This window comes from Harpia harpyja, chromosome 12 (genome assembly GCF_026419915.1).
Source record: "Harpia harpyja isolate bHarHar1 chromosome 12, bHarHar1 primary haplotype, whole genome shotgun sequence".
NCBI classification, from domain to species: domain Eukaryota; kingdom Metazoa; phylum Chordata; class Aves; order Accipitriformes; family Accipitridae; genus Harpia; species Harpia harpyja.
In genome coordinates this window covers 43,167,691-43,188,642 of record NC_068951.1, presented here as the reverse complement: position 1 = coordinate 43,188,642, position 20,952 = coordinate 43,167,691, and the positions used below count along the sequence as shown (strand labels likewise).

The following is a 20,952-nucleotide window of genomic DNA, read 5'->3' as shown; positions in this document are numbered from 1 at the left end:
TTTAGGGACAATATAATGTGTTTTCCCCTTTGATCTCAATTTTGTATGAAAATTCAGTTGGACGAAAAGCATGTAGTCAAAATACTCTTTTGTATTTTAACAGAAAATTCTAATGTTCCATTAAGTTGTTTAGCAGCTTTATAGCTGTGACTTTATAGTTATGCCAACAATTTTGTCTTTCCTCTCTGGGCTCTGAATTTTAATGATTGGGCCATATCATTGCCTTTTGTTGTCTTTCCTTCCCAATTTTGATAAATCAGCAGTCTAGGAGGAGTAGGACTGAACAGGGCTGTCTGTACAGCTTGGAAAAGTTTTCTGGACCTTTCTGTCAAGGTACAGCTATTTTCCTGGCTATGGCTGGGAGAGCCTTCTTCCATAAACAGATACCGCTTGATTATCTCTTTAGTGTGGTGTATGTGTCGCTAGTTAAGCTGTACTTCTCACTTCATCATTAGTCATATTTTTTTCTGTGGCTTTTACATACATTAAAGGGAAAAATGGCTTTTCTGGCTCCTCTTCTATTTTTGGGAGGGTAATGATTGCCCTTTCCTGGTTAGTATGTTGCTGATGCTGGCTGCTTTGTTTTTTGTATGGAAATGCCAAAAACATCTGCGTATTTGATGGACAGATATCACTATTATTCCATGCTTTACATGATTTTTCTCCACTATAATTCATGTATATCGTGCTTTGATAATTGTGTAGGTCTGACAACATTTAAGATCAACATTTTTGTTACGCTCCATTCTATTTCAACGCTGTAATGGAACATTGTAGTAATTTGCCTTAAACCATAGCTAGTATGTGTTGATGGGAGGTCCATAAAAAGCCTAAAGTTCTTAAGAAATGGAGTATGAACTGTTTCTTGGGGTTAAAATGTTTTCTGTTCCTGTTCAGGCTATTTATCGAATGTAAGAAAATACCAGGGATTTTGCAGTAAAAAAATATTCCTGCTTGTTAGTATCTATAGTTGTCTGCTGTGCTTCCTGGAGACTGTAAACAGCCTGACAATTCCTCAGATATATATTCTTTTTCCCCTTTTCTTTTCCCAATTTCATCCTCCATAGTAGTAGTAGTGTAAAACTGCTATGTCAATATAATGTAATTTTTGTGTGTTTCATTTTTAGCTGCCGAACACTTTCATACAGCTAATATGTCAGCTGGATAGTAGTAAAGACAAATTCTCATTTCTTCGTGGTACGTAATAGAAAGATAGTTCTGGGCAGGAAGCAATCTGGGAAAAATCTTACTTGTTTGTAAAGTGAACAGAATCAGTGCCATCTCTTACTGGGTGCTTTTTCCCAATTTATACATTACCACAGTTTCTCAAACGTTCATTCTTTTTAGAACAGGTAGATCTATATTAGGTCAGGACACTGGTCCTACCATGGCCTATATCTGAGTGTATTACTGATTGATCGTATCAGCAAAGAAACACTGACTTAGACGTAAATATCGTTTTAACATCCAATCATTTAAGCTGATTTATGTCTGAAAACGTAGAAGTTTAATTCAAATAGTGCCAGATATGCTTATTATGTTCTCTGTTATTAAGTCATATTATGAATTCTTCTCTGGGAATTTTTTTATGTTTAATGTGAAAAAATGTTCCTCTGTCAATTTTGAATTTGCCACGCTCAAATTCATTGTTTGCTCTGGCTCATGTAAGAAAAAGGTGATGATTACAAGTTCTCAATCTCCTCTTTTTTTTTTTTTTTTTTTTTAATATTGTATGGTCCTGTGAGGTATTCTCTAATACAAATAAGTTCTTTATTTTCAGTTTCTTTGGTAATTTTCATGTTTTTTAATCTCCTAATGAGGAATAAATGACTGAAAAGGAATCCAACCATCCCTATGCTAAACAAACATGTCACATAATCTTTTCCATAATTTGATCAAACTCCATTTAAAAGATAGCTGGGGTTAGGGTTCTTTGTTGCTCTTTTTCTGTTGAGATAGATTTACTAGAATTGGGATGTATAATATTTCAGGTGAAGGCAGGCCACTGACTTACAGAATATATTAAAATGAAATTACATATCTATCCCCTTTGTTTAATTTTTGTCATTTCTTCCTTGTCTTTTCTCATTACTGATATACATTGAGGTCTCCTTTTAGCTGTCCACAACAATGCTAAACTGTTTTTTCCTGAATTGATGCTGTTCTTTGAGAAGGCAGTAAGGTAGATGAGAAGTTCTCCCCAATGTGCATTACTCTGTATTTATCAGCATTACAATTTCTCCCGTTCTGTGCTCCTATTATCACTTGATCTGGTTAAGTCTGTCAGTCTGCTGTACCCCTAAAACCTGTATTTACCTGTAAATTTGGTGGAATGCCATCATTCAATGTCTTTCCCAGATCCCTAGTGCAGCTGTAAAACCAGTCTCCATTTTAATATGGAACAGGGAGCGGTTCCTAATACCTGTGAGAAGTGGTCTGTGGTTGTTTTGTGCCTTGATTACTTCTTTTCTTTTCTTATGCGGGACTTTTTAATTCAAAGCTTTTGGCACATCAACGACAACACCAGCTTGTCTTTCCAAGCTACTGTGTCGGTGTGTTTGAGGAGGTTGAACAGACTCATGAGATGTGGTGATTTTTTCACTGAAGACACCGTTTAGACAGTATATTAATGTGATCGCTTTTCCTTTTGCTCTGCGGAGCCTCTCCTTTATCCGTATGCCCTCCATCCTCTTAACAGGAGGGCCGCTGTCTTTATCCCTGCAACACAGTTCTCCTCTTCATCCCAACTAACCACAGCCTCGCCTTATACTTTGTTCCTCTGGCCCCCAGTTCCCTTCTGTCACTTTAGGCCACGGAGCCCCAGACGTTCCAGCCCCAAGTCCTCCCTCGGGCTGTTCCCCGTTGCTCTCCCAGCCCGGCGTGGCTGCTGCCTCCTGCCCTTCCCACCATCCCTTCGCGCGGCTGCCCACCAGCTGCAATCTAGAGTCTCAAACAATTAAGGATTTGCAGGTTTAAATGCAAGAAGACTGCACTTCCAGGCATTTCCTGAATTGTGGGAAGAGTTGATTAGCTTCAATATTATTAATTTTTTTTTTTTCCCTGTACATTTCCTCTGGTTTTGAGTGAAAAGCAAGCCTGAGAAGAATGTACAAGCAGAATCACTTGATAAAGCCTCTAGAAGAGTCATGGTTGCAGTAACGCTGGGGAATTTCTCTTATCCTCTCAGCTTTGCCAACTTTTCTTTTTCTGGAATTCACTGCAAACGAGATTTGCTTTAGGTTTCTGACCCGCTTTGGAAGTATTCCCAGTAGTTTTGGATAGCCGTCTCTTCAGACAACTAGAAAACTCATGTTTTGTTCTTTCTTTTTCTTGTTACACTTTTTCTTAACCTTCTTTTCAGCTCATCAGGCATTGGGAAGGGTTAGATAAATGTCCCCAGGAAACTGATGATAGGCTGGAGTTAAAATGTCAAGATGGATTTGAGCTTTCAAAATCATATATAAGGTTACTTAATTAGTGTTTATTTGCTGAGTCCTTTGGGTATTGTTTTGATTTTGTTTTTTAAACTGGAATTTTACTGTATACATTTGCATCAAGAGCAATTTGAACCTGGGGAAATAACATCTCGCTGAGGAAATCTCTATTTGGCACAACTACAATTCATATTCTATTTTCAATTGCAATCTGTGGTTGTGCTAATATCTTCCCTAAAATATGAGCAGGAGCATACTCTATTGCCACTGTTACAATGGCATTTGGCCGTGAGGCCGTGAGTTGTCTTCAGGAAGAAACCTGGACACAAACCTTTTCTTCAGGGGCAGGGAGAGACATAACATTAAGACATTTCAACTGCTATAAGTAAACTAGCTTGCAAAGTTGGGAGATCTATAGCTTCATAGTTTTCTAATGTAATATATTGCCTGTAGGAAATTCTGGTTTTATTAGTAAGTGGAAAAACTTTTAAATTTTGAACTTGACTATTTTTGTTAAACAAATTTGATATCCTACATCCTCTTTGCAAGTAGAACATTAAATTATAATTTCAGGCAGCACGTGTATCTAAGACAGCTAAGGAATGTCGATCATGTTTGCTCTGGGAAGCATGGCACTTAGGGGCTGTCACTCATCTCTGTTGGTAGAGGGCTTAAGGACTGCTATTTTTGTCTTTATCAAATGGGAAGATAAAACATTTGTGTAAAAAACCCACAAAAACTGATCACTATCACACTAAGGTTTGTTAGGCTTTTATAGAGGTGTTATAAGAGAGGAAAGTCCTGTAGTTAAATTATACCCAACCAATGTCGTTAGTGATGAATAGGAGGAATCGAGCGTGTCCAGTTTTAGCACAGACAATAAACACCAGTGACATATTCAAGATGAAAATTTCATATTCATAAAAATTAGGTAAGAGAGCATTGCAACTCAAAATACTGCAGCATCATTAACTGCTTGAATCTTGTGATAATGTAATGTTTTCCAATGCTGACAAGAGCCACATGCGCTACTTAACAATATTCACAGTCATTAGGTCAAACAGAAGTTTGGACTCTTTTTAAACTCAATGTTTCTCAAATTTTTTCCTCGATGTTCTCAAGTGTATTTTCACTTTAATATTATTTTCTCAGTCAAAAATGTTTATCATGCCTCACAAGTAGCAGGAGGATTTTTAAAAATAAAATCTAGTAGCTGAATTGAAGTGTTTGTTTCAAACCTGTTAATTAGTTTGGTAAAATTTAAAAGCTGAATCCCCCTTGCAATTGACTATTTTGAAAGCAAAATATGACACTGATGGCATGTCTGAAGCTGCCCATCAAGCACATGACTGGCTTCCTGTAGCTGCTAGTGGCAAGCAACTTGTGTGTGGTTTTTTGACACAATAAGCACCAAATTTAAAGTTATGAGACACTGTTTTTAGTGCAGTTTTATTTAAAAATATACTATTTATGAAAGCAGTAGCAATGTAACACAGTAGACATACTGCAAAGAAATACAAGTTAAGGATGTGCCACATCTTCCTAAAAAAGCTTGCATTAAAAATTGAATACATATAATCAAATTTTTGCTTGACATATTAATAACAGTTACTAATCACATGGATATTTCTGTTTTATGGTATCCTATAGAGTACCATAGTTTTCTAAAGCATAATTCCAGTGTGTTACGAGACACTTTTTGCCGTACGTAAAATTCGCTGTTAGGGATGCTTGACACACCTCATGTCATTTTACGATGTGCCTGTTAGGGAATTCCTTTCCTGCTTTTACAGGTAGTGGTCACCTTCATCAGCTGTTTCTATAAATACTTGGTACTTTTTTTTTTTTAACACTGTTTTGAATTCTTTTCCTTCTGTGTTGTGCTTAAGACTGTAAGAAAAGTATGAGGGTTTATTTTGCAACTTGTGCTCGACATCACTCTGATAATGTTTCCTACTCCAATCATTTCACCATTTTTAAGTTTCCTGAGGGTCTTTCTGAAGTTTGTCACTTAATGGTTTTCTAAATCAATACTAACCTCCAGTAGTCAGTCTTTCTCACACATTGCTAACAGCTTGTTTGGGGGTCTAATTGTGATTTTCAGAAGAATTCATCTTTGTCCATTTTCTCAGAGCATTGGCCTCATCCACCAGTTGGACAAATGCTTTCTGGAGCCCAGCTAGTAACCTTTATTTAAGAACCCTTTATCCGTTCGTTGTTTAGGGCATATCGATTGATAATAGAAAGGCATCTATACGAAATTCTCCTGTGGGCATACCAACGTCCATGAAGCAATTGAGTATCAGTTAGTGCTAGGGCTGTGGTCAGGGCAAAGGGGAAGATGCCTGCAAAGCAATGGCGTGTGCAGTTTCCAATGGGATATTGCCGAGTAAAAGAAGAATTGTAGTGTAGCCTACCTTATACCGACAAGATGCATTCATACCTGCATGAGAGGAGTGGGAAAAGAGCATTTTGAGCTGTGTGGAGCATTTCAGAGCAGGGGGGAGCGGTTGTGTCAGCATTGGTGGAGCTTCGTGTTTAGTGCTGGAAGGCATCACTTGTACTGCTGCTCGCTGCTTTCCCTTCTCCTCCGTCTGGAGCCTGGTTTAATATTTGCTCTTTCAGGGAATTATTGTTGGTGTGGTAGTGTTAGATGTTGCCACTGTGGGCTCTGAATATGGTAATAACTGTCAGTGAAACATCTCTTTCTCCGGTCTATAGCACTAAACAGACTGTTCCGCTGTCAAAAAGAAGAGATCCTTTTATTTGAGAGATCCGTGTATTTTTTGTTAAATATCTAACTGGATAACTGCTTTAAGAGTAGAAAATCGTATCTCTTAACACAACCAGTCCCACAGCATTTGAGACACGCTCCAGTCTTACAGAAAAAAGCCACTTTAGAAATGCGTCGGCTCGTGCTGCTGCCCGTGTTGGGCAGCCCGTAGGAGTGAGTCGCAGCCTGGGGGGATGCTCGTGCAAACCGCTGAGGCTGTGGGGATGCACTTTGGCCCAGGCAGTGCTGTGCCCTTCATGCTGAGGGTGGTGGATCATTAAAGTCAATCAAACACTTTGTTACAGAATGGACAAGACGAATATAGGAAGCTGATTTAATGTAATGTAAGCGTTACTGGATGCCAGAACCCAACCGATGGGTGGGGTTGCACAAAGACTTGCACTGTTCATGTGAAGACGTGAGCGCAGGTAGTATTTTAGACCAAACACTTTTCCTTCTCTGCTAAATTGCACTGCAGTATTTTGCCATACTGAAGTAACCCTGGTGATTTTTTTTTTTTTTTAATCTAAAGTTGTCATAGGAATGGAAAAACCGCAAACCCAAGTACGGCTTTTCTGAAACTTAGTAAGTTGGGCAAGTTTGTTCTGGATGGAAAGCAGATCTTTTTCTTCCTCTCCTTTCTTTCCTCTAGTGATGTATTTAATATGCCAAAACATATTGTAATAATTAGTTCTTTGCAAGAGGAAGAAATTTGAAGATATTTTTACAATAAATTTCAAGATTTTTCTTGCTGCCACCGAGATTAGTGGTCAACTCTAATGGTAGCGTTGGTATAGTAGTTATAACAATAAATTTTGCCCAATAATTTTGGGTTTGTGCAAACAGCTAGCAAAATTCTAAACGAAAAATATTAGACCTTTGTACAACTAAAATCTGGATCTTCATTTAAATTTCCTTTTTCAATCTGCGGATTAATGTAACATCTTTCATATTGCATGCTAATGAAAGGAGCAGTCTGTAAATTCTTGTAGTAGAAATTGAATTGTTCTTTGTCGTCAGTTAGCCTCTCTTAATAGGTACAGACATAATGTAAAACAAAGGACTAATAAATAAATAAAAAGAAATAAACCCGTAAAAATCAAAGTGGGGTTTTTATGAATTCGTAGAAGGAGGCCATTTTATACAGATTATATTTTACAGTAACACGATATCAATCCTGCTGTAAAAGTCTGTGTTCGAGCACAATGCAATCTGAGATGTCTCTGGTTGAGAGAGATTTTGAGAAAAGCAAATTCTCTTGCCCCACAGAGCATCATCAGTTGGGACATTCATAGCAAAGAGCTTTGCTCGATTACCTTGATTAACATTTGTATGGCTAATGGGGTGAAACTGGAAGGGTGAACACTTAGACTGGTTATCAGAAGAAATGTTTTAGTAGCAATATCTGCTTAGAAGAGTTTTCAAAGCTGAACAATGACACCAAAAATTTCCATCACGTTTTGTTTTTAGTGCAGAGCAGAAACCTCCCAAACTTTTCAGATGCTTACAGAAATAATCAACTTCTGAACTCCGTGACAAATGTGGTTTGTGTATAAATTTAACTGTGAAAACATTTGAGTGGCTTCAAAATTAGAGGGATGGCAAGCACATTGGACACAGTAAAACATCACTTGGAATAATTAGCATAGTGGGTACACAGCCAACAATATGTTCCTCAACCCAACAGATGTGAAGAAATACCTTAAGGAGAGGAAAAAATCAAAACAGATAACAGAAGAAGTGTGAAAAGCTCACCATATTAATCATATTAAAACCAGATTTGGAGCATGCTTATGTAGCCACGTATTTTTGTGTAACGGGGTCACCAAGGAGCTGGGGAGGATTTGCTGTTGGAGGACTCGGGAAGGAGCTGGAGGTGGGCTTCAGCCTGGCTGTGGCTGTGGGTGCTCAGGTTGGTCAGGGTGCCACAGCGCTACCTAATCAGGATGGTATTTTCTGTCCGTTCTGAAAATTTACCTGATAGTTTCTAACTGAAATATGAGAGTAGTAGTTTCAGTCTGGAAGTTTCTTTGGATGGCGTGGAGGACTGAGTCTCTGGCGGAGGAGAGAGCTCCCCGTTGGTGATGGCAGTGCCGCGGTCGGTAATGGGTGATCTTGCGTGTCGAATGCGCAAACAGTTATGAAGATTTATAAATCCTCTCTTTTCAGACTCCTGCTGAACAGGCCAAAGCAAGATTACAGCTGGTTCTTGAGGCAGCTGGTAAGTGTTGCTATTATAAGTAAAATTATATTCTTCTTATATTTAACTTCTGTAATATCAGATAGTAATTTTATCCTTTTCTGTTTGGCAAATGCTAAGTCTCTTTCTCCGTAGCTCACTTCAGTTTCTGGTTAAGATGAAACTGGTGTGCAGCATCATTGGCACTTAGTAAATCCCTTTAAGGAGATAAAAAAAAGTAATTTTTTTTTTTGCTGTTGAGAACCAGCACTCAGACTTCATGCTGCTGCTGCTGCTGCTACTGAGACTTTACTCTGTGCTCTCAAAAATTTGGTTTTGTTTCTTTATTTTTTAGCACTGAACTGAATTAGTGCACGTATATATCTATATTTATTTATTTGAAGTTGTAGCTGAAATATGTAGCAAGCTTTCCAAAAGGCTCAAATCAAGAGGCTGAGCTACATATTAGTTCTCTACAGAGAGAAACATTCCGATTTAGTCTGGCACTAGTAAGAAGGAAGGCAAGATGCATATCTGGGTAACTATTTTTAATTTTGGATTAATTAACTATAATTTAAATACAAATTGGAGAAATCCTGTAGTTTGATGGAAGGTCTAAAACTTTAAAGAAATTGTTGTCCTATTATACCACAGCTGAGAAGATCATTCCTTTTATCCTGCCTTTTTTGCCAGTGTTGTATTGAAGCCCACGTTAAAGCTCAGAGACATGGCTGTTCCCAAATGGGCAGGAGTTCCACCTCTCTGGTTTATTTTTGCTAATCTGATAGTGTTCAGTACGCAGCTTTGACACACGCTTCCCAGGTTTTCCCCTGTGGAAGTTGCTGTGGATTCGACCTGTGGTGTAACGCAGACCGAGGTCCATTTTGCTCCTTGCCACCTTGGGGGTCGCACGCCCCCGTGGTGGCATGGCTCTTCGCCGGGTTCGACAGCGAGGTTTGCGTCCTCTCTTCACCCGCTCTCCGAACGGTTATTTACAAGAGCTGCCTGTGTTTTGATGCACTTACACCAAGATTGTGAAAACATTACTCGAGAACCTTCCACTGCAGTAGGATTGTGGTAATAATAATAAATTTATAAATTAATAATGATCCTTTTATAGAACATTAGTGGATGTTCCTTAGGTACTTGCATTTGTCTTCAGATTATTAAAATAATGATTTAATGCTCTGAAGTGGTAGTCTGTGTTGAGGTTTGTAATCCTAATTAATTTCTGTATCTTATTTTAATTTTCCCATTAAAACTCTGTCAGTTTGTCACGCAAAAAGGAAAGCTTTCAGTGTCTCATACACGTTGTGATAAATACATATTTGTCTTTAGTTCAGCTTTCATCTCTCATATATGTATTTTTAACTTATAAACAGCAATTTCCAAGAAACACCATTTTTTACTTTTTCCCCATACGGAAACCTTCTGTTTTAAGGAATACCCATCTTTTCACATTGCTGATATTTTTTTTCAAAAATGCACCTAGCCTTTTGTATTGTATAGCTTCAAATGCATTCATTGTTCTCCATAACTTTTAATAAATCTTTGAAGCATATAATTATAAAATAGATGTGACAGCACTGACCTAAAAAAGCACAATTTGTGTATACTACTCACATCTATCACACCTCATTTTTTAATTTAACACCTGGGAAATGTATAAAAGATATCTATGGGTTGTATATCATCATGACCTGGGTCCCAAAAATTTCCAAAAACATATAAGAGGTCTATGACATTGTTAAATTCAAATATTCACAATTGAAGTCTAAAACTTAGATTGAAGCTGCAAGCTGTTCATAAATAACTCCAGAGAGTTAATCTGTTTGTTTCTCTTACATCCAAAATACAGAAAGAAGTTCTTTCCTGGCTTTATTTAAGTCTTAGTAATCTCAGGCATTTATGAGATCATCCCCCCACCTTCTTCCCCCAGTCCTGTATTCAGTCAATTAAATTGAATTTTTATTAAATTGGTGTGAGAGGAGTGTTGGAAATGTTAATAATGTTGTTTCGATATCTTCTTGTGTGTTTACTTATTGCAAAATCAGCACTTTTTCCACCTTTAAGTTTAAAAAAATGAAAAGACATCTATGTTAGACTTACTGAGCAGCTTTTCAAGGAGTTCACAATCAACAGGTTAATTGTTGTTGCTGTTGTAGCATGATGCTGTATGATATAATGGAATATAATGTAAATTTAAATCTGTACTTTCGTAATGATGAACAAAGCTGTTTGCCTATGTAGCGCTCGATACAGTATCCACCTCAAACTCGTGAATTAACTTGTAGAGTATCTGGCTGTACACATTATAGGAATTGCTCCAGTCCCACTAAGTGTGTGTGGGGGGGAAGCTGTGCTTTATTCAAAACGTATTATCTACACTTTAATGGTTGTTAATGACACTGTACTCCTCTATGGTTTGGACAAACAAAACAGTCTTACCTTCTGCAATGGCTCAAAATTACCAACAAGTGTTGGTGAGGCGTGTGGGAAGGTCCCTTTGTTGTTCATCTCTATTGACATGCTCTTGTGTTGGCATTTCCATTCCCCTTTCCCTGACATTTCCATGCCATTAATATCCCATCTCCCACGATAATCTAACATTTTCTTATATTGTTTGTATTCAAATATATTTGCTCATTTCATTCTGAAGATTACCATATCTTACTATACCTTGAAAGAATTAACCTAGAGAAAATTTACTTTTCTTACTTAGGAAATTTTTTGGTCCTTAATATACTGGAAATGCCTTTGGATAAACGTAATGCAAATATAGCAAATGGTACCTAGCTGTGTAAGGGGACAAACATTAATGTGCATAAACCGAAGCTAGTTTGTCTATAAAATACCAGTGCTTTTTGTAAGAGCAGTCTGACTTTAAATTGAAGCTGATGGTGGGTTTTGAAGTTTGCTTATGGCCTTTCCCAGCAGTACATTTATCCGCTACTTGAGTTTATAATCTGCTATTCGCCATAGCCTCATGATATTTTAAATTTATTTTCTTTATTTTACTCTCTATATTTCCCTTTTGTTTAGCCCTATCAAATGGTCTGAATTCCGATGTATATCTTTTGTCAGTGCTGCTACTGTAGATTAAAGCATTCTGTTGAAAAAGGGAAGAGAGACTGGGATGTAAGTTTGTTGTGTACGCGTGGAAAAATTGAATGTGTGTGCTATTGGACATTCATTTTGAGAAAAGAAATTGCCTGTAAGTAATGATACAACTTTGCAACAAGTCCCGGCTGAAGTGGAGAAGTTAATTTTTATCACATTTGTCTGTGCTGGAAATGGTAATAGAATGTAACTTTAATGACTTATATTGACTAATTAAACATAGCGCAGGAATGGTGGCAGGTTAACTGGCACTCTGCTGGGAATACTGCCCCGTCTACGCTGCCTGCGCTCTCCTCCAGCCTGTGTGTGAATATGAAGAGTCATGTTCGGGAGAAATTCTTTATCGTTGATAACTGTTTCATTTGAAACTTCTCTCAGTACCTGGAACATATATAGAATTGAGGGAAAACTATTTGATATCAGGGCTTAAGTTCAGGTGCTTTCTTCAAATTGGGCACAGGAACAAATACATATTTGTATGCAATATACACACATATTTTTTAAGAAAAGGCATTTGGACTGTTGCTTTATCAGAGAGCAGAATGTCTGAGGATATTTTGTTCAAATTTAAAAGCAGGAATTCCCAACCTTTCTCCAAGCATAGGAAATGTCAGTCCAAAAGCTGGCTGCACTCTGTTCATGTGCTTTAGGCTAGTAAAACAGCTAACCCTGCTTTATGCCAAGTACCACATTCGCTACAGACAAGAGGCACTTTATAAGGGGTGTGATTTCCAAAAGAATTTAGGTACAAAAAGGTTTAGACAGTCCTTGTTTTGCTTTACTCTTCTTCTGATGTTTCAGTGAAATATTTACACGTTAGAGTTGTCTTCTCAATCTGAAGGTGTTGGTGTGTCTCTCTCTCTCTCTTTTTTTTTTTTTTTTTCTTCTTTCTTTTTCTTCATGTCAACCCATTGACATGGAAATTATGTGGCTTTATCCCTGTGGCTTTTTAAGCAAGAGAAAGTGGTATATTGAAATGCACTAGTTATGTTATGGATTTACAGAATATAGGTTTGAAAGTGCTTTCAGTATGTCAACTTTTCCAAGTCCTGTTCTAGTACAATGGCCATAGTTTTAAAAAGTTAATTACACATTATTGTGTTCCCCTCGCTCTTTGCTGCTTGCTTCATCACCAGACATGCTTGATTTTAGGGAAGGTAGGTCCAATGGCCAACTGATCAGCCTCAGCAGGAATTGTAGATATTTAGTATCTTGGGAAAATCTGCTTTTACTTAGATATTAATTTAGGGAATAACAACCAATTTCTCTGAAAGACAGAAGATAGCAAATAGTAAACTAGACTCTCTTTAATTGGATTTTTTTTTTTTTCTGGTGCATTTTGGGGATGGGAATTGTGACTTCTGGTCTCTCATTGTGGGAGAACTGGTAAAATAAAAAATATTCACCTGTATTTGTGAGGGGAGGAGGGGAAGATGGCCATTTTTATATTCAGGTGGTATAGCGCTGTCAAGAAGTTTTGTCTCCAAGTCCTTCATTCATGCCAACTTTGCTATGCACTTTGTTAAATAATTTTTTTCTTTGTTGGTGTAGATTAACGTCAGCATCTTCGTTCTCATTAAGCAGGGCAATACTTGAAGATACTGAAGCATTCCACTTCAGTTTTTAAGGCAACTGATGTTTGATTTATAAAAACTGTCATTCAGTAGAAGTTGTTGGTCTCAGCTATAAATTTATATTTGCACGACTTTATTTCCTTCTCAATATTGAGGTACAAGAAAGCCTTTTTAGCATCCTCTAACAATATCACAGCAACTTGCCATGTTTGAGCAGATGTTAAGCAGGCAATAGTTGAATGTTAATTTTGAGAGGGTGGTATGTTTAAGCCTATCTGAAGTATGTTGCATGTGGGCCTTCCAGACTTAGCTACAATGCTTTGTCTCTTGGGAGAATTTTAAAGCTAAACCTCTTTCTTTTCGTCACTCTATATGGACTCTCTCAAGTCAGTATAAAGCAGATCATCCCTGGGCTAAAGCTCTTCAGCTTTTGTTATTGGGCTCTGTAGACCTGTAATTAGGCCTCCTGGCAGGCCTTGCAGGCCAGTTAATGGTCATATGGAGTTTCTATGAGGCAGACTGGCTTTGTGTAAATCCTTCGTAGGGATACGTTTATGGGTCACTTCCTACCAGGACCGGGCTTTGTGCCGCTGCCCCACGGGCTGACAGGGAGCAGGTTCCCTTGACCATCGACAGCTCAGTTTGCGGCGCACAATCTACCCGGCTAATCCCCAGTGTAAACAGAGGATTTAGCTGAGCTTCTGTCACTTACAGTTGCCAAACCACTTGGGTGTCTGTGATTTCTTTCCCAGACTTCATTACCGAGAGACGGAGAAGCACAGAAGATTTGAGCCGGGGTTTTGTGTTAAACGTTTGCGCGCTCCTATCGCTAATTTTAAGGAAAAAGTTCGCCCTGCTTCGAATCCTGCCTTGCTAGAAGCCATAAGCTTGACAGAATGCCTCAGAACTCTAAAGCTGGTTAATTTGTGCCGTAAATTGTCGTATGGCGCCCATGTTTTCTCATAAAGATTAAAAAAAGGATGAATATTCCAAACCGTAAATGTAGTGATATGAAATAGCATGTGGACGTTTCAAACTATCAATATTGCTGCCTTTACCAAAGTAGTCTGAATGTTTTTCTCTGATGATAAGCAGAAATTTCTTACTCTCCTTATAAAGACGATGACAAAAGGCAATTGATCTGGATTTTCAAAGGTCTAGAGTTGAAATAAGTGACTGATCTATTTTTGGAATCTGCATTTCAATCTATGGCTGAAAGAGCATTCAAGAATAGAGCGTTTTTGTGCAAAGAATTCTTGACAGAGTTTATTTAAAGGAAACTTCAGAACTGACACGCTAATATGACATTAGCAATATGTGGTAAAAATTGATGAATACAAATCATAAGCATTTAAAATTTATCAGATCTGTTTGGCAGCAATTCTGGGTATTGGATATTTAACTCATTATCTTTGGATTACATATCAAATTCCTCCCTTTAATTTTGTACCATGCATCTTTATTACATTTTATGTATTCCTTAAAAAGAAAATTATTGAATCTAACAAGTATTTTTGGCCTTAGCTGTTGTAAAAATGCAAGTGTCTTATAATACCTATTGCATTTTTTCAAATCTACCCATGGGGAGAAAAACCCTAATTTGCACTCGGTGCCTGATAAATAAATAGTCAAATATTCTCTACTTTCTGGTATCAAAATGGCTCATAACAGATGTGGCTGAAAGGACCACATACGTAGACTGTATGATTTTAGTCTGGTGGAACTAATAGGATCACTTGCTACTTCATAGATTCTTGCTTTTCTTTTACTTTAATAAAAACTGTTTAGTTAAATAGGATGGCCTCTATTTTGCTCTTTTCTAGCTATGCAAAGTAGTAAGGCAGGCAGGTGGCAACAAGTATGAGAAATTTCCTTTTATTGGTGCCTATTTTTGAATGTCCAATTTATAAAATGTTTATGGATTTCTCATTTTGATTATGGTTTTCTTACTTTTGATTTTGCTATTTGTGTTCTTTCTGCTGAAAACTTGATGGCCTTAGTTTGAATTTCTAATTATGCAAACAATTTTAGAAGGATGGATAACGTGTTGGTTTACATGCACAAAGGGTGAAATAATCTGTAAAATATTTTACCTGTTTCATGGGAATTTAAAAATAGCTTTTAAAACAATGCTTTCCCCAGAAATTGTAAGAAATTGAACTTATAGGAAGCTTAAAAGTTGCTGAATATTGAAAAAGATATTAATATACTTACTATGTGGGTATGCTCAGTTTGATTTAATATAAAATCCTTGCTTCTATCAATTTCAAACAGTTGTTTTGAGTAGTGTCTATTGACACTTTGGATAATTGAATTTTACTTCATTTATATAAAAATCTCAATTCTATGAGCAAAGATGTCTTATTGAATTACCTTTTCTCTATATGACAACACGGATGTAGGCGCTAAAAATGTTTTTTAAAGTGTTTTGTGCAGCATTTCTTGAACCCCAAGCTAAGGAGAATTTGAACGGGTAAGAATCTGTTCCTGATGCAAACACCACTAAACAAGCAAGACCTGGGTACGCGTATGTGGGCACAGGCAAGCGCGATGCCCGAGCACCCCGGGGTTCGGGTGGGACGTCCTCCCCGGACTCCAGCACAGAAGAAGCCCAGGGACCTGGGCAGAGGACGCAAAGAGCTGCGTCAAATTGCTGCATCTTTTAAATGGCTTGGCCCCATCCCATGGCAGGTAACTTGGTCACTTGTGCTGCTGCCAGCAAGCGTTTGTAGTTGACAACCTCCTGCTCCCTTACTCCGAGAAGGCTTTCAGGCACAGGATCAGGACCTTGGGGTTTGTTATACTGCAGGCTACAAAACAGCATGTAGTAATTATTGAAGATTAAATTTGTATCATGCTCTAGTACTGATGACAAGCTGTTAAAGCATTACAAACAAAACAAAAAAAAAGAAGTGGATTAAGAGAAGTTTTAGGTTGGACTTCATGAAACTTACTTTGCAAGGTTGTCCTGAAGAGGCCAGAAATTTTTTTCATGTTTTCAGAAATAAATTGAGGAGAAACTGTCATTCCCATTGTTGCTGTGGTGTCAACTACAAGCATTAATTGCTTGTAGCCCCAAGAAATTGCCATTTATGGTTTTTCTTGCTTAATGCCTTTGTCGTTTCAATACTCTTCCTGTGTTATATCTTCACTTTATGCCTGAGGTTTGGTCAGGAGTAAAGGGTTTTGCTGTTTTGCCTCTCTATTCCTCATGTGAGCAAGTGATACAGAAAACTTGAGAATGAGACTGAGAACTTGAGAGAGAAATGAAGGGGAAGGTGGGTGAGAAAAGATAAAACAATTGTTCTGAAAATGTAGATGTGAGGCGTAGCTATCACAATACACCCTCAATGATAGCTTTTTTCAAATACTGAGGTAATTATCTATTTATTTGCACATGTTAGCATTAAGAATTGACTGGTACAGGGATGGGCAACCACAGACACAGGTGTAGTGTTTGGCACTGTCCTGGTTTTGGCTGGGATAGAGTTAATTTTCTTTCTAATAGCTGGTATAGTGTTGTGTTTTGGCTTTAGGATGAGAATAATGTTGATAACACACTGATGGTTTCAGTTGTAGCTAAGTAGTGTTTGTACTAGGTCAAGGATTTTTCAGCTTCTGATGCCCAGCCAGCAAGAAGGCTGGAGGGGCACAAGAAGTTGGGAGGGGACACAGCCAGGGCAGCTGACCCAAACTGGCCAAAGGGGTATTCCATACCGTGTGATGTCATGTCCAGTATATAAACTGGGGGGAGTGGGGCTGGGAGGGATCGCCACTCAGGAACTAACGGGGCATTGGTCTGCGAGTGGTGAGCAATTGCATTGTGCATCACTTGGTTTGTATATTCTAATCCTTTTATTATTATTATTATTGTCATTCTATTATTGTTATTATTATCATTATTAGTTTCTTCCTTTCTGTTTTATTAAACTGTTCTTATCTCAACCCACGAGTTTTACCTTTTTCCTTCCGATTCTCTCCCCCATCCCACTGCGGGGGGGGGGAAGTGAGTGAGTGGCTGCGTGGTGCTTAGTTGCTGGCTGGGGTTAAACCATGATAGGCACTGATCAAGATTTGGGCTGGCAGTAGTGACTAACGCTTTGGTTAAATGTGGTTTGTACTAAACAGAGAGGTTATTTGTCATTGGTTAATATAGGAAATAAATAAATGCATGAAACAGTAGTGTCTTGCATTTGTGAATTGCAAAAAACTAATGCAACGAGTTGGATTCCTCCCATCTGCAGCCTTTCTAACTGACATGCAGGCATACATAGTGATCCTTTCATGCATACCAATTAGGATGCAAAGAGATAACGATCAAGTTTCTTGGACTCCTACTTTTATGACTACTCTTGAATGACTGAGTAACAACAGAGTATTGCTTTTATCTAGCTGTATCTGACCTGGGTGATGTTTTCTCCCACTGGTCTGAAAGAGAGACTGAACACGCTGTTTATTGGTACCCAAAGTACCAAATCTGAATTATGTTCATCAGCCTAATGTCTTATTTTGTCAGTCTGCCCAAACACTTAGAGCCAACTAGTAGAGGCTTTGGTAGGAGGTCTGAATATTCCTCCCACTTCTCTCGGTTCATTATTGGAGATAAACGGAAGAAACCACATCTGTGGATTTCATTAACTGTTTTACTTTCCTTTGTGTCGCTCCATTAACCCCCCAAGTGAAACTGAAGTCCCTCAGAAGTACTTTTCTGCCAGAAGATCATGCAGAAACTTAAGGAAGAACTTAACACAGGAAGTTCATAGGGCATTTTATTCTTCTTCAGTGAATATGTGTTTTCAACAATTTGTTCTACAGTGAATTATTTCTTTTTTTTTTTTTTTTTCTTCTTTCCTGGAGTTCCTAAAAATAGCTGATGCCGTGGAATTCCTTTGGACATTGTTCAACAACAACAACAAAAAGTTATCATCTTGTTGTTATAGTCACAAGTTATTGCTTGGAAGTGTTTAACACCATCTTAAATCCGGCCTCTCATAGGCAGGCAAGAACCTTGATTTCTGTTGCATCCCGATTTTGGAGAGGGCATCAGGTGCTTAAGGCAATCCAAAAGTCTTCTGAGTGTCTTTTTAGGCTCTTCCTTCTACAGGATCACTATAAATAAAACTGCAGTTTCATCCACTAAAATGAATCCAAAAACTCTGCATCTTTTCCCAAGAATTTTGTGTGCTCGTTAGTATGTTTACATACCCGAATTTCCCATTCGCAGACTTTTTTACCCAGCCTCATTCTAGGTTTTTTAAGCTTTGTAGTAGCGAGATCACAACAAATACAGGTGTTCTTTAGTAGAGAAAATGGTCTGGATTTTTTTTCCTTATATTTCAGGAGTCTAGACATGAATAGAAGATTTAATTTTCAAGAATATGATTTGCATAATATATAGACTAATGAAAGACTACAGTTTGAAAAAACTGATGAATGGTCCTGGTCTCTATTTTGATAATTAAGCTTTATGGTTGTTTCGTAACAAAGCATTTGATGTCTGAAGAATTCATAGAAGATATCTTGCTGTAAGAAGAGGAAGGGTGGTGGTTCTTTCAGTGTCTACAAAACTGCAAACCCTGGTGGGAATTTTGATTTGTAGTGAGTTTGCACCAGTCTGTGAAGTTTGTTATTGTTCCCTGTCTCGGTTCTTTCAAACGTAAATGAACTGGAATTACACTTCTGAAATGTCTCCCAAATCATCCGAGTAGGCTGTGCAGTCCGATTTCTCTCTGCTGCCATCTGACGTACTGAATGCTCTGTCTGTCTTGAGTTGTGGAGTAAAAGGTTGTGTGGCTTTCCATAGCTCCAGAAAAGGGTAATCTTCTCTGGACTTCAGGGCTCTCAGTGAGCTCATCCTTTCCATAAGGATCTGAACATTTATTCTTCCATCTATAATCCTGTCCCTGTACTCTACAGATTAGTTCACGACTCTTGATTGGTGAAATGCTTAATTTTTTTGTTTTCATCTGCTCAGTTCTGCTCAGACAGTATCACTGTGGCAGATGCACATCCTCAGCTTAGAGTGACTTCCCAAGATTTTCATAGTGTATCCTTCTGCTGTAGGTACGTATTTGAAGGTGGAAGATTTCATCCTATTCTTGAAAACTAGCTAATTTAGGAAACTCATCTAATTATGGAGTTAGTGAACCCAGTTTCTAGGTCAACTGCTGATTCCTACTCAGCAGATTTCTGTGTCAAAACCCATTTAGTTGACGACATCGGCAGAAAGAACACTTTTGAACAGACTCTGAGCAATATAAGAATTAAATTATTTAAAAAAAACTAAGAAAATGTATATTGGAATAAATTTATGGTAGCTAATTTTTATATTGTGTGTTTTATGAGAATTGCAGGTATTTTAAGACCGAATTTCAGAAAGATGCAGAAAGTAGTTGAACTCACCTGGATCGTCTACACCAATGAGCTCCATAGCCATGCACAAGTGCTTATACAGCTGGAAGTTAAATACATTTCTTCATACATTACTTGCTCCTAATTTGTTGGCAAAGATACATAATCTCATTAGAGTACTAAAAAAATAATACTTTCTGCATGCAAAGCGACAACTATATAAAAAAGAGTCATTACTCCAAGTAATTACTTTTTTAACATATTAATGGTCTTGTCCTTACAGAGTATGTGATTTTGAAGTGCAGCTGTTTTGTGTCATTGGTGAGCAAAGTAAACACTTGATTAATCAATAATTACTTCAATAATTAATTCAACTTCATTTTCATGATTGCTGAAAAAATACGGAATTTTAATTAAACGAATTTGGGTGGAGAATAAAATGTGTTTGAAACAGAATAATTCACTTTTGCAATTTGTAATACCATTGTATTGGTGTCTAAAAGCCATTCACTTCATGAACCTCTTTTAGGCTCTTACAAGAGATTAAAAAAAAATAATGCTTTGAACCATTTTTGTAGAATGTATATTTTTTTCTATTTTAAGAAGCCAATCAGTAGTTGCTAATGTAGGGATGCCATAATGTAAAACAGAGCTTATAAGTAGACTTTACAGTAAATTTATTGGTTAATGAACATTTATTGCCTTTAGAAATTATTCTGAAGCTTTTAGAATTTTTTTTTGGTTAGATTTTTTTATCTGAGACCTGTTTTTCGTGCTATGGAGAAACAAAAGTATCTCAGGCTTACATTATAACTAATGGGTTTTCAGTAATATTGTAGCATATGGTATACATGATTTTGATGCAAATATGTGTGCTAATTATGTGCAGATGAATCTTTCAGTCCTGCTATTGATCTTAAGTCAAAGACAATTTTTCAGTTAGCTTAAGTTTTATATCAATTCATATTTAGCAACTTTGCCCAGTAATTTAATTATATCCTGTTTTGGCTGCAGAAACCATATGTGGTTGTGTGGCTAGTTTCTGTTTAAGCATGCCTTTTGGGAAATGTTATGTCTTAATACCAATAGCAAAATATTTATTTCTCATATTTTACCCGATCTGTCATGCCATCTTCTCTGTATAGGTGCCTGCTTTGGTCTGTGGTCATTAAAGCATTAGCCAGAATGTGTGCCCCTAAGATACGCTGTGACAGTATACCTTGTAAATCTTTGGATGTTTACCACCCTTCAGTTTAGGTTTTCTACAAGTGAAACTGGAGAGCGTTTGTCTGGATTTTATAGCATGGATACCCAGAAAAGGGCTTTAAAGTGCTTGATACCCTCAGCAGCACTGGCTCTAGCTGGTGGACATGAATTGCGTGTTTAAATGTTTAGGGCCTCTCTGTCTAATTTCCAGATGTGAAGCGTGCCCGAATGTCTCACTCAGCTTGCTGAAGGGAGAAATAAGTGGAAAAGAAAGAAAATGTCCTTGCTCCTTCTCACTGTTGTGATGGCTCATGC

The 20,952-nt window shown here is 37.6% G+C and overlaps 1 protein-coding gene across 4 annotated transcripts in view; it reads left to right on the top strand.

The window, feature by feature from the left end:
• Positions 1–20,952, top strand: part of RSRC1 (arginine and serine rich coiled-coil 1) — a 176,537-nt gene that overhangs the window by 87,109 nt on the left and 68,476 nt on the right. For all 4 annotated transcript variants that reach the window (XM_052804052.1, XM_052804054.1, XM_052804051.1 and 1 more), the window contains one exon: positions 8,377–8,428. In XM_052804052.1, coding sequence (XP_052660012.1) covers positions 8,377–8,428 — 52 coding nt within the window. The remainder of the gene's footprint in view (positions 1–8,376; positions 8,429–20,952) is intronic.